A 12,432-nucleotide genomic window follows, 5' to 3' on the forward strand; every position below is an offset into this window, starting at 1 on the left:
TACAGGACTCTGAGTAATAATTCCTTTAAACTACAATACAGAACCGTATTTCCCATGCCCCTCAGAAACAGTGCAAAGGCTTGGGGGGAGTCCGGGATAACGGAGGAGCTGAGGGAGGTGGAAGTAAATTGCTGGGAAGAAATCTGGGTGTGAACTTGGAGGGTTGTTGGGTATGGGTGGGAAAAGTATGTAACAGGGTTTTTTGCGGGACGGGGAGAGATTGTTAGGAAGCTTCTCCCATGCAGACCCTGGCTGACCCCTAGCCTCTCCCATTCAGTCAGGCACATCTGCCCCTGTCCCCATGTGTCCCTGCACCCCCCTGTCCACGTGTCCCTCCACCCCCACTCAGACACCCACTCCCCCCATCCGTATGTGGCCCTGCATCCCTCCCCCATCCCCATGTGGCTCTGTGCCCCCACCCAGCCACTTCCCGTTCGTGTCCCTGTACCCTCTCCCCCTGTCCCCACTTGTCTCTGTGTGCCCCCACCCAGCCACCTTCTGTCTCTATGTAGCTCTACACCCCCTCCCCATCACCATGTGGCCCTGCACCTCCCTCCTCCCGGTGGTCCTTTGTCTCCACTCCCATTCAGCCTCTGCCCCAGTCTGTCCTCTTGCACTAGCCCCTATGAGCCCCTGCCTGACACCCCACCAGCACCCCACACTGTCTACCCACCCATAGCTCCCGTCTCCTGACCTGGCCTGACAGGCACTACAAAGAAGGCACTACAGCCTCTCTCTTGTCCCTTGCTGGCAGGGAGCTGCTGCTGTTCTTGCACCACAGTGCCCTCTGATGGGCAAAAGGCAGAATGGCAGCAACATTTCAGCAGAAGCTTTTTTCTGCGCAAAAAATTAAAATATGCATGTATAATTAATTATGCATGCACGCAGTTGTGCAGAATTCGCACAGGAATACAAGATTTTTTTTTGGATACTGAATCCATAACTAAACTGCTGAACAAAGATGAATATTTTGGAGGACTCACAACACTGGATAAGTGACCAAGCATGAGTACTGCTTAGTGACATAATGAGGCATTTTGTTATTAATTTAAATAGAAGCTGCATTGGGTCTCAAGTAACAGCAATCAAGTGTCTAAAAATTTTAGACACATTAAAAAAAACAAAAGCAAGTGATATAAATGTTTAGAAATTCATTGCTTGAGGGCAGCTAATATCAAAGTTAAGCTTATTGAATTCAAGTGAACATACACTTTAACTGTTTTTGCTGAAAACTCTTTATTATGCAACATCCTACTACAATAGATTTTGTGCAGTTATAAAATGTATTAGCTATGGGCGAATTTCTGCTACCTTTTCTCATGTTGATCAAAACCTTATTCCATGAGGGGTCCTATTTAGGTCAAGTTGAATTTCAGCTGAAAGGTCAATGGAATCCCACATGGAGTAAGATTTTACAAAATCTGCCCCTTATATGTTTTAGTATATCTTTCTTATAAGATGTTGTGAAGATTAGTTAATGTAAAGTTCTATATGAATGTCAAATATATTAGTACTCCAACTTGTACGTGGCAGTTAAATGTTACTGTAGTTCTTGGACAAGTATATATCTGCCTTTCCATAACACTGTATTATGAAGGGAAATTTAACAGGAAGTCTTGTTGGCCTCCTTCACGCCACCCCCACAACAGCAAATGAATTACTAAAACAGGAGCTGGCTCTCATATACCTCAATGTCTAGATTACTACAATTTTTGTAATGCACATATGTACCAGTCTTGGACCATTATTTAGAAGCTCCATTATTTAGAAGTGGATTTCAATGCAATGTGACACAACACTTATAGAAAGGGAAAGGAAATAGTATTCTAGAATTATTTTTTGTGCTTGACTTGGCTAACATACAAATGAACAATACATAAATAATCCTCACTATGCAACTCATATTGCCCTCCTTTGTATTTCACCATTTTTCTCTAACAAGCTGAATTGCTTTGAAGCTGGTCTCCTCGACTGCATTCCCTGACCTTTTAGTTTATTTGCTACCATAATAGTTTCAGTCTACTCCTTGCCCTGTAAAGCCACTGAAAACCCCCCACACATATTGGTTTGCCCTTTCTTCCCTATATTTTCGCACACTCCTTTGGCCAAGGTCTCTCTCTTCTCCCAATACCTCCTCAGTGGTCGCCTGTGGACAAAAATGTGGATTTTTTTTTTTTAACTCAATCACAAAATCTCCTCAAGAATTCTGATAAATGAAGCAGAGACATGTTGCTTGGAACTGATGAGGAAGTGTCCTCTTTTAAAATCATGGACTCAACATAACATGAACGAGTTTCTCTATGGTCTTGACCATTCTCTTCAAATCTGTACCAGCCATGCCTGGATACCCTTTCTACCCAGTTCACATCAAATTATTGTGTGCTGTTCATCACCTTTTGATTTTTGCAAGCAACATTAAAAGAGTGTATTTTTTTAAATTAAACTTGAGTCATTTGAAGTTTCAAGAGAAAATAATTTGGTGGCTCAGTCTAATCCCAGTAGCACAAATCCACAATACAATTTGATTTAATTGTCCTCATTAAGACAGGATCAACCCCGGATTAGTAACTGTATTGTACATCCAGATTAAGATGCACTAGCCAAAGCATGTGGGAAAACTTGGAAATAACCTGCCCTCACTACTCTTGATTTTAGCCAATGTCTCTAAGAGCAATTAAAAAGAAAAAAAAAATAAAGTAAATGCAGAAACTAATCCCCAAATAAAGTAAAATAATTTGGACAACTTCAGATCAGAAACATATATAACGTGAGAGGAGGAAGGGAGAGGGGAGAAAAACTAAATCACTAAAAATATGCAAAGCACAAACATGCACCATAAACAGATGGACTTACGCAGCATCTTCTCGCTTAGGACATGAAGAATTTCCAGCACTAGCCAATGGATATCCAAGTGGAGATGCAGTAAATGCCACGATGGAGGAAACAGCTGTGATAAAAGAATTTTTTTTTTCTAATTTCATATTTCCTAAGCAAAGCCTGGATCCTATCCTAAGAACCACGAGGACAGGCAGACTCCTATGACCATGTGGAGTCCCACTGATGGCAAGTATCACATTAAATAATCAGAGGGATAGCCGTGTTAGTCTGGATCTGTAAAAGCAGCAAAGAATCCTGTGGCACCTTATAGACTAACAGACGTTTTGCAGCATGAGCTTTCGTGGGTGAATACCCACTTCTTGCATCTGAAGTGGGTATTCACCCACGAAAGCTCATGCTGCAAAACGTCTGTTAGTCTATAAGGTGCCACAGGATTCTTTGCTGCTTTTACATTAAATAATGCGCTCCAAAGTGAAGAGAAAATGTTCTTCCTCACACACTTAGTCTTCTGTTTAGAGCACGTTCACAAAACCTTTAATCTAACCCACAATCCAACTAACCAGAACATCTTAGTTCAAGGTGAACAGGTGAAGCACCACCAACTCCCCATGTGCCCTTCTAGCACACACATTATTAGACAGCAGAAAACTGGTAAATGGACCATAATAAGGATCAACTTTTTCATTCAGAGGCAAGAGCACTAACCATTTTAACCTCTGAGACCTCAGAGCTACTCAAAGTGTAATGGCAGGCTTCAGAGTAGCAGCCGTGTTAGTCTGTATCCGCAAAAAAAGAACAGGAGTACTTGTGGCAGCTTAGAGACTAACAAATTTATTTGAGCATCAACTTCCGTGGGCTACAGCCCACTTCATCAGACGTAGCCCACGAAAGCTTATGCTCAAATACATTTGTTAGTCTCTAAGGTGCCACAAGTACTCCTGTTCTTTTTTCAAAAGTGTAACGCATCAATCCCTAGAGACAGAGAACATCAGTTCATCAGTTCTTGACCCAAACAGACTGAATGGCAGGAATCTAAATGTCATTCCTTACCATAATTATTTTCCTTCATCGTAATGATTTGCATAGTGCTCTAATCATGGTATCCCTTTTAAACAAAATAAAAAATATTCCCTACCCCAAATGGAAAAATCTTACAACTGTATACTGCTAAAATGGAAAAATCTTACAACTGTATACTGCTATAATCTATTAAATGTTCTAGAAAGGGAAATAGAGTTATTGCAGTTTTCTCCTGCACAAAAATGCTCTTTTCCTGTTTTAGACAAGTTTCAGAATTTGTCTTTATAAAAGTGCCTCTTCTAGTTGGGAATTCAAGAGTTCTCACTGTCATCAGGGAGAAACACAATGAATTTTTGAAAAACAAATAATAGCACTATGACAAGCCGTTTGATCAAGCCTATTTATTCACCTCTAAATATAATTCCATTTTATTTGCGTAATGCCAATAAGGATTCTAAAAGGGAAATATTGTACAAAGAAAATGCAAGGTCTAATACACCCAATGTCAAAAAATAACTAACTGTGTTTGAGCAATATGGGATGACACTTAACTAATAAGTGCATGAGATGCATTCCCATTTTTTAAATAAAACTAATTTTTATTCATCATAATTTGTAAGAGTCAAATCTGGACTGTTGTATGATGTATTAAAAAAGATAAGCCAAACCTTTGCCTGATGTTGAATGGTAAATGCTCCCAGGATACTATTTGGGAGTTCATACAGATGTCCAATATGTAAGGTCAAGGCATGAAGCTCCTCAACCAGCACTGAAGGGAGCTGAACTTCCAGTTCTTCATATGGATGAAGTAGCCCATCAGCCTCTGTTTTGTGTGATTCCAGGTATCTGAATGAACAGCACATCAATATATAATTAAAGGATGCATAACAGATGGTTATTCAAAACTAAATACACACAATAAGTTAACTAGATATTGAAATTGCGTATGTAATCTCACCTGAAGATGAACACCTTCACATAATGCAGAAATACAATACACTCATGTCTGATGTTGCCTGCTTCAGAGTGTAGGTTTGCAGCCTGACCTGAAAACAGAAAATTAACAAGTTAGAGGCATAAATCATTTCTTTCAAAAGAAATCTTTATAACACTAATGACACTGTAGTGATCAAAAATATTTCACAATAAGTTCCAAGAGCAATTCTGTTTAAACAATATAATTCAACTGTAAATAAAATGTTATATTACAATTTTTCTCAGCTAAGTATCCTCCACACAAACTATCACAAAACACGGTCCAGTTAAAGGTAAAAGAAAGAGAAAATGCTATACATAGTTCAGTATAGTGGGAATCTTTCACATTATCTTCACTTGTTTTCCCTGACACAGTAGAAAAACAGAAGAGCACAACTTTAGAATCTGTGACGATGTAAGCAAACATTATTATAGATTAGTTTTAATAAGGAGAGATGGAAGAATAGAAAAACACCATCATCAGACAAATTCCTAGGTACACTATGTGGACACTGAAGCCCAAAAGCATTTTTAAAAGCTACATTTCAGCTGCATGGGACAGGGAGGGAGGATAAGGTTTTGGCAGCACAGCAGAGACCACATTTACAAGAACTTCACATGATACTAGTAAAATATTTCTGGGAAATTTACACTAACATATACAAAAATTTGGAAGATCTGGGAGCTAATATACAGCAGGTTATTAAAATGCCCAGACTGACATATAAAAAAGAGAGACGTACTAGCTGGTCCAATAAAAGAGAAGAAACAGATAATTTCATCATTAAAATCAGGGAAGAGTCCTGGATCTGATGGAGACACCTCTGAATTCTATAAAATGTTTAAAACACAGATAACGCCCTTGTTACTAAGTGCACTTCCGTCTTCTGAACTGATTCACCAAAACCAAGCTGGCTTTATAGATGGAAGAAGTCCCTGAAATAATACAAAAAATGGTTACATACCTTTTCGTAATTGTTATTCTTCGAGATGTGTTACTCATGTCCATTCCATTTCAGGTGTGTGCATCCCCACATGCACAGTTGTTGGAGGATTTTGTCTTAGCGGCATTCATAGGGTCGGCTGTGGTGCCCCCTTTGAGTGCCGCGCTCGTGCGTCGGTATATTAGGCGCCACCGACCCTACACCCTCTTAGTTCCTTCTTGCCGGCAATTCTGACAGAGAGGTAGGAGAGTAGGTAATGGAATGGACATGAGCAACACATCACGAAGAACAATAATTATGAAAGGTAGGTAACCGTTTTCTCTTCTTCAAGTGCTTGCTCATGTTGATTCCATTCTAGGTGACTCACACGCTGTGTCTGTGAAGGTGAGTTTGGAGTTCACAGTCTGGCGGCTTATAGTACTGAAGTACCCTACTGAAGCCAGTGTAATCCTTGGCCTGCTGGGTAAGCGCGTAGTGGGACGTGAAAGTATGGACGGATGACCAAGCGACCGCCCTGCAGATGTCCTTGATAGGAACTTGGGACAGAAAGGCTACCGAAGTATAAATACCAGGGAGGGAGAGGAATTATTTCAGCTCAGTACTAATGTGGACACAAGAACAAATGGATATAAATTGGCAGTTGGGAAGTTTAGGCTTGAAATTAGACGAAGGTTTCTAACCATCAGGGGAGTGAAATTCTGGAACAGCCTACCGAGGGAACCAGTGGGGGCGAAGGACCTCTCTGGCTTTAAGATTAAGCTTGATAAGTTTATGGAGGGAATGGTTTGATAGGATAACGTGATTTAGTCAATAGGTCAATAACGTGCCGCCACTGGTAATTAGTACCGAGGGTCAATGTTGGGATATTGAAAGTCTTTTTCCCGAGTGTCTGGCTGGAGAGTCTTGCCCGCATGCTCAGGGTTCAGCTGATCGCCATATTTGGGGTCGGGAAGGAATTTTCCTCCAGGGTAGATTGGCAGTGGCCCTGGAGGTTTTTCGCCTTCCTCCGTAGCATGGGGCAGGGGTCGCTTGCTGGAGGATTATCTGCTACTTGAAGTCTTTAAATCGGGATTTGGGGACTTCAACAGCTGAGTCAAGGGAGAGAATTATTTCAGGAGTGGGTGGGTCAGCTTTTGTGGCCTGCATTATGATCATCTAGTCTAGGTCAGACTAGATGATCATAATGGTCCCTTCTGATCTTAAGTTCTATGATTCTATGAGTGGGCAGTTACAATCACCGGGGGTTGCACAATAAGGGTCGCCTGATCATAGCAGAAGTGAATGCAGATGGTGATCCATGATGAAATTCTTTGTGCAGACACTGGGCAACCTTTCATCCTGCCGGCTACCACAATGAACAATTGTGTCGACTTGCAGAATGGCTTGGTCCTTTCAATGTAGAAGACTAACACCCTCCTGACATCTAGGGAATACAGCCTACGCACCTCCTCCAATTTATGCGGCTTTGGAAAGAAGACAGGTAAGAAAATGTCCTGGCTTGTATGAATCTGGGAGACCATCTTGAGCAGGAAAGCCGGATGTGGTCTCAGCTGGACCTTGGTTCCGAGATGAGCGCCCTAATCTCTGAGACCGGGCGGGCAGATGTTACTGCGACCAGGAATGTAACCTTTCAGGACAGGAGAAAAAGAGAGCAGGAAGCCAAAATGAGGGGGTCCCGTGTGCCGTGACAGCACCAGATTCAGGTACCACAGAGGAACATGCAGGTAGAGGCGCTCAAGGCCCTTGAGGAATCTAGCAGTCATGTCCTGGGCAAAAACCAACCTGTGGCAGATGGAAGACCGAGATAGCTGCCAAGTGAACCTTGATAGAGGAAAGGGACAGGCCTTGGAGTTTGAGATGCAGAAGGTAATCTAGGATTAACTGCATGAAGGCTTGTGCAGGCCAAATGCCTTTATCCGAGGTCCAGCAGGCGAACCGCTTCCATTTGGCCAGGTAGGTTGCTCTGGTTGAGAGTTGTCTATTGCCCAACAGGTCCTGTTGGACATCGGCCAAGCACTGCTGCTCCTGCTCATTTAACCATGCAGCAGCCTAGCTGTTAGGTGCAGCACCTGCAGGTTCATATGCAGAAGACTACCGTGGTTTTGGGATAGCAGGTCAGGCTGGAGCGGTAGCTGGAACGGAGTGGCCACTGAGAGGTCCAGCAGCGTGCTGAACCACTGCTGGCGCAGCCAAGCCAGCGCTATGAGGATCACCCTCGACCTGTTCTGCTTGATTTTCACAAGGACCCTGGAGAGTAACGGCACCGGAGGGAAGGCATACATCAGAGCCCCCAACCATGGGAACAAAAAGGCGTCAGACACTAACTACTATAAACATTTACAAGGTCCTAAGGCTCAAAGTCGTAAGAGATGAAGCCACTAGCCCTTGCTATGTAAGGAAAGGCGCTTCGATTGACCACCACAGGCGGTAAGAAGGAACTGAGAGAGTGCAGGGCTGGTGGTGCCTGATATACAGACACATGAGTGCGGCACTCAAGGGGTCGGCCAGCCGGCCCTATGGATACCGCTAAGGCAAAAATCTCTGACAACCGTGCACGTGAGAGCATGCATAACTAGAATGCAATTGACACGAGCAAGCACAAAGAAGCAGCAAGCAAGAAGAAGAAAACTTTTACATGTGGTACAGCACTCCAGAAGCATTAAAGAGGTCTGCATTCTAACTATGAACTGTCTCAGTAGAATGCATATTTCTATTTAGAATGTTAGAGAAATATGGTTTTGAGGGACACTTGCAGAAGTGGATCAAAACAATCTACAAAAATCCTGTGACATGCACCTGGGGGAAAATACTGAGCCAATACCATTACACAGAATAAGAGAGGATGTCCCTTACACCCTTCTTACGTGATTTAATCATCGAAGCACTAGCACAAATTTCAGGGACGCATGTTCAAGGAATAAGTGTATAGATAGAACAGGAAACAAAGTTTCGTTATATGCTGACGACTTTATGCTTTTTACGCAAGTTATAAATAAAAATTGGCTAGTATAAAAGAAATAATTGAAGCTTTAGGTCAGGAATTGGGGTACAGACTAAACTACTCTAAAGCCTAGTCTACACGAGAAAATGAAGTTGGCTTAAATACACCACTCAAGGGTGTGAAAAATCCACATCTTTCAGCAGCATAGTTAAACCAACCCCACCACCAGCGTAGACAGCACTAGGTTGATGGAGGAACTCTTCCATTGACCTAGCTACTGCCCCTTGGGGAGAGGGATTAATTACGCCAACAGAACAACCCCTCCCGTTGGTGTAGGTAGCGTCCACACTGAAACACTACAGCAGCACAGCTGCAGCATTTCAAGTGTAGACAAGTCCTTAATACTATGTCTTGCATCCAAAAGATTCTTAAAAGATGACAAATGCTCAACAAAAGTAGTGGATAATAAAATTAGATATTTGGACATTAGAATCAGACCTAAATGGGGAAGTTGTTTAAATTAAATACTGAGCCCCAGTAATGAAAATTATTTGCAATGATCGAGGCAAGAGGAGATTATTACTTATTGATATTGTCAAAAAAGGGATAAAAACAAGTAAAAATATTAAGTATCAGAGGGGTAGCCATGTTAGTCTGGTTCTGTAGAAGCAGCAAAGAGTCCTGTGGCACCTTATAGACTAACAGACGTTTTGCAGCATGAGCTTTCGTGGGTGAATACCCACTTCTTCAGATGCAATGAATACCCACTTCTTGCATCTGAAGAAGTGGGTATTCACCCACGAAAGCTCATGCTGCAAAACGTCTGTTAGTCTATAAGGTGCCACGTAAAAATATTAGTTTACTTTAGATAGGAAAACAATACAACAGAAATACTGAAGTAATCAAGATGCTTTGATATGAACACAATAATCTTGTACTTACAGGAACAATAAATAGTCAAGAAGAGCATACACATAGGACAATAACTGAATTACATTCCCCATCCCACCTCTAACTTTCCATATTTCCTAGCTTCCCCCTCATCCCCAGAAAATAGTCAGCTTTCCCATAAAGGTTTTAAAAATTAATATGAATGATTAAATATACATATATCATGTTACAGTTGTATTTATATAATTTGAAAGAAGGGGAAAGGGGAATGATAGAAACAGGTAAAATTAATAAGCAACATGCTGTTAAACATTGTTAATTTTGTTTGACACTGTAACTGAAGTATGTGATGGGGTGTACCTGGCCTATGCAGCCCCCTATGGGAGGCCCAAAAGCCCTACTAGACCCCCTCCCACAAAGCAGCCTAACGACAGGAAAGGAGCAATGAAAGTGAGTTCTCCAGGCATGCCTAAAGAGACCTCACAGAAGCATGCAATCGAAGCCCAGCAGGCTCATATAAAAGGAGCTGCAGGGTTTCTGCAGGTCAGTTCCTCGCTAGAACCAGAGGGGTGAGGAAAGGAGTGTCCTTCTGGCCAAAGGCATATGAGGGATAGCTAGAGTTTAGTTCTGGATGTGTTTGCTTAAGCTAGGTTTGCAAAGAGAGAGAGAGAGAGAGAGAGAGAGAGAGAGAGAGAGAGAGAGAGAGAGAGAGAGAGAGAAGACCCAAGAACATTAACCCTGCTATAAGGGTGAAACTAAAAGGGGCCAGGTAGGAATTGGCCCAGAGATGAAACACCAACGAACTGAAAAATCAAGCAGGGTGCAGCTGCTGTTTATAATGTCCGTGCACTGGAATCCAGAGTAGTGGGCAGGCCTGGATTCCCCCACCAGCCATAGTGGCATAAACCCCAAGAAGGGGACAGGAGTTATTTGAGAGCCCGAACAAGACTGAATTAAATGGGCCCAGAGCACAGGCTAAAGACACTAGTGAGGACAAACAGGACTGTTCATTTATTGGACTCTACTATCCTAGAAGAGGTTCATTTGGATGTTGTGACTTGGCTGGAGGGTCAAGCCACCGAAGATCCACCAGTGTTGACCAGCAGCCTGGAGGGAGAGCAAGGTGCGAGAAAGACTCCAGTACCAAACCCATCTGCTAGGAGGCACTCAAGAGGTGAGTACTCCCATTATAAAATGTTTTACTGTAAGTGACTTGAAATATCAAAAACGCAAAAACATAAAAGGGGAAAAGGAAAGAGAAATAGAGCTCAGGAACAGGTTTGCAGAGTTGGAAAATGAAGAAGGGGCACAGCAGGTGGTTGCTGAAGGTGAGAGGGCAAGGAAGAAGAGAAGAGCAGCTAGTCCTATAGGAAGAGGTGAAGAGTCAATGGAGACAACACCAAATATGAGCCCCAGGAGGATACAGGATGGGTTGCAGAGGATTGCAAGGGACAATAGAAATGAAGAGGCCTTGCAGCCAGAGGGAAGAGGGGACAGACCAGAGAATCGCACTGTCACCAGGAAAAGGCAGGTCTACGTGATTGGGGACGCCTTACTGAGAAGAATAGACAGGCCTGTAACTAGAGCTGATCCGGAAAACAGAAGGGTGTGCTGTCTGCCGGGTGCTAAGATACGGGATGTGGACCTGAGGCTGAAAAGGATCCTAAGGGGAGTGGGAAAGAATCCGCTGATTGTCCTTCATGTGGGAATGAATGATACGGCTAGATTCTCGCTGGAACGTATCAAGGGAGACAGTGCCAGACTGGGGAAGACGCTTAAGGAAATCGAGACTCAGGTGATCTTCAGTGAGATTCTGCCTGTTCCTAGAGAAGGGCAACAAAGGTGTGCCAAGATTATAGCAATCAACAGATGGCTCAGACAGTGGTGCTATAAGGAGGGCTTTGGGATGTATGGCCACTGAGAAGCATTCATGGACAGAGGACTGTTCTCTCGGGATGGACTTCACCTAAGTAGGGCGGGAAATAGACTTCTCTTAATCAGTTGTGCCAGCCTCCATCCTAGAACTTTAAACTAGGAATCTGGGGGAGATGTCCAGGTAACCTCCATGCCGGAATTTAACACTGAGAGGGAAGAAAACAAAGTAAGAAAGGATATAGCCATGGGTAGGAGAATGGACATAAGGAGGAAGGGTAGTGTAGATAGCAGTCTAAGAGGTGATACTGGTGGTAGAATGTCTGTGCCTAATTGGGTAAAGAATGTGAGTGAAGCCAAACAGCAAAAATTAAGACGTTTGTACACTAATGCGAGGAGCCTAGGTAACAAAATGGAGGAACTAGAGCTACTGGTGCAGGAAGTGAAACCGATTATTATAAGGATAACAGAAACATGGTGGAATAGTAGTCATGACTGGAGTACAGGTATAGAAGGGCATGTGCTGTTTAGGAAAGACAGAAATAAAGGCAAAGGTGGTGGAGTAGCATTGTATATCAATGATGAGGTAAACTGTAAAGAAATAAGAAGGTATGGAATGGATAAGACAGACTTTGTCTGGCCAAAAGTCACATTGGGAAAGAAAGCTACTTCCCTGAGATAGTGCTTGGGGTGTGCTACAGACCACCGGGATCTGATTTGGATATGAATAGAGACCTCTATAATGTTTTTAATGAAGTAAACACTAATGGGAATTGTGTGATCATGGGAGACTTTACCTTCCCAGATATAGACTGGAGGACAAGTGCTGGTAATAATAATAGGGCTCAGATTTTTCTGGATGCAATAACTGATGGATTCCTTCACCAAATAGTTGCTGAACCAACAAGAGGGAATGCCATTTTAGATTTGGTTTTGGTGAGTAGTGAGGAC

At 42.7% G+C, this 12,432-nt stretch overlaps 1 protein-coding gene across 2 annotated transcripts in view; it reads right to left on the reverse strand.

Moving 5' to 3' along the window:
* MMS22L (MMS22 like, DNA repair protein) overlaps window positions 1-12,432 on the reverse strand; it is a 146,526-nt gene that overhangs the window by 120,027 nt on the left and 14,067 nt on the right. For both annotated transcript variants that reach the window (XM_045010667.1, XM_045010666.1), the window contains exons 5-7: window positions 4,817-4,904; window positions 4,527-4,704; window positions 2,854-2,947 (exon numbers count right to left, since the gene is read on the reverse strand). In XM_045010667.1, the coding sequence (XP_044866602.1) occupies window positions 2,854-2,947; window positions 4,527-4,704; window positions 4,817-4,904 (360 nt within the window). The remainder of the gene's footprint in view (window positions 1-2,853; window positions 2,948-4,526; window positions 4,705-4,816; window positions 4,905-12,432) is intronic.

The sequence above is a fragment of the Mauremys mutica genome, chromosome 3 (assembly GCF_020497125.1).
Source record: "Mauremys mutica isolate MM-2020 ecotype Southern chromosome 3, ASM2049712v1, whole genome shotgun sequence".
Taxonomy (NCBI): Eukaryota; Metazoa; Chordata; order Testudines; family Geoemydidae; genus Mauremys; species Mauremys mutica.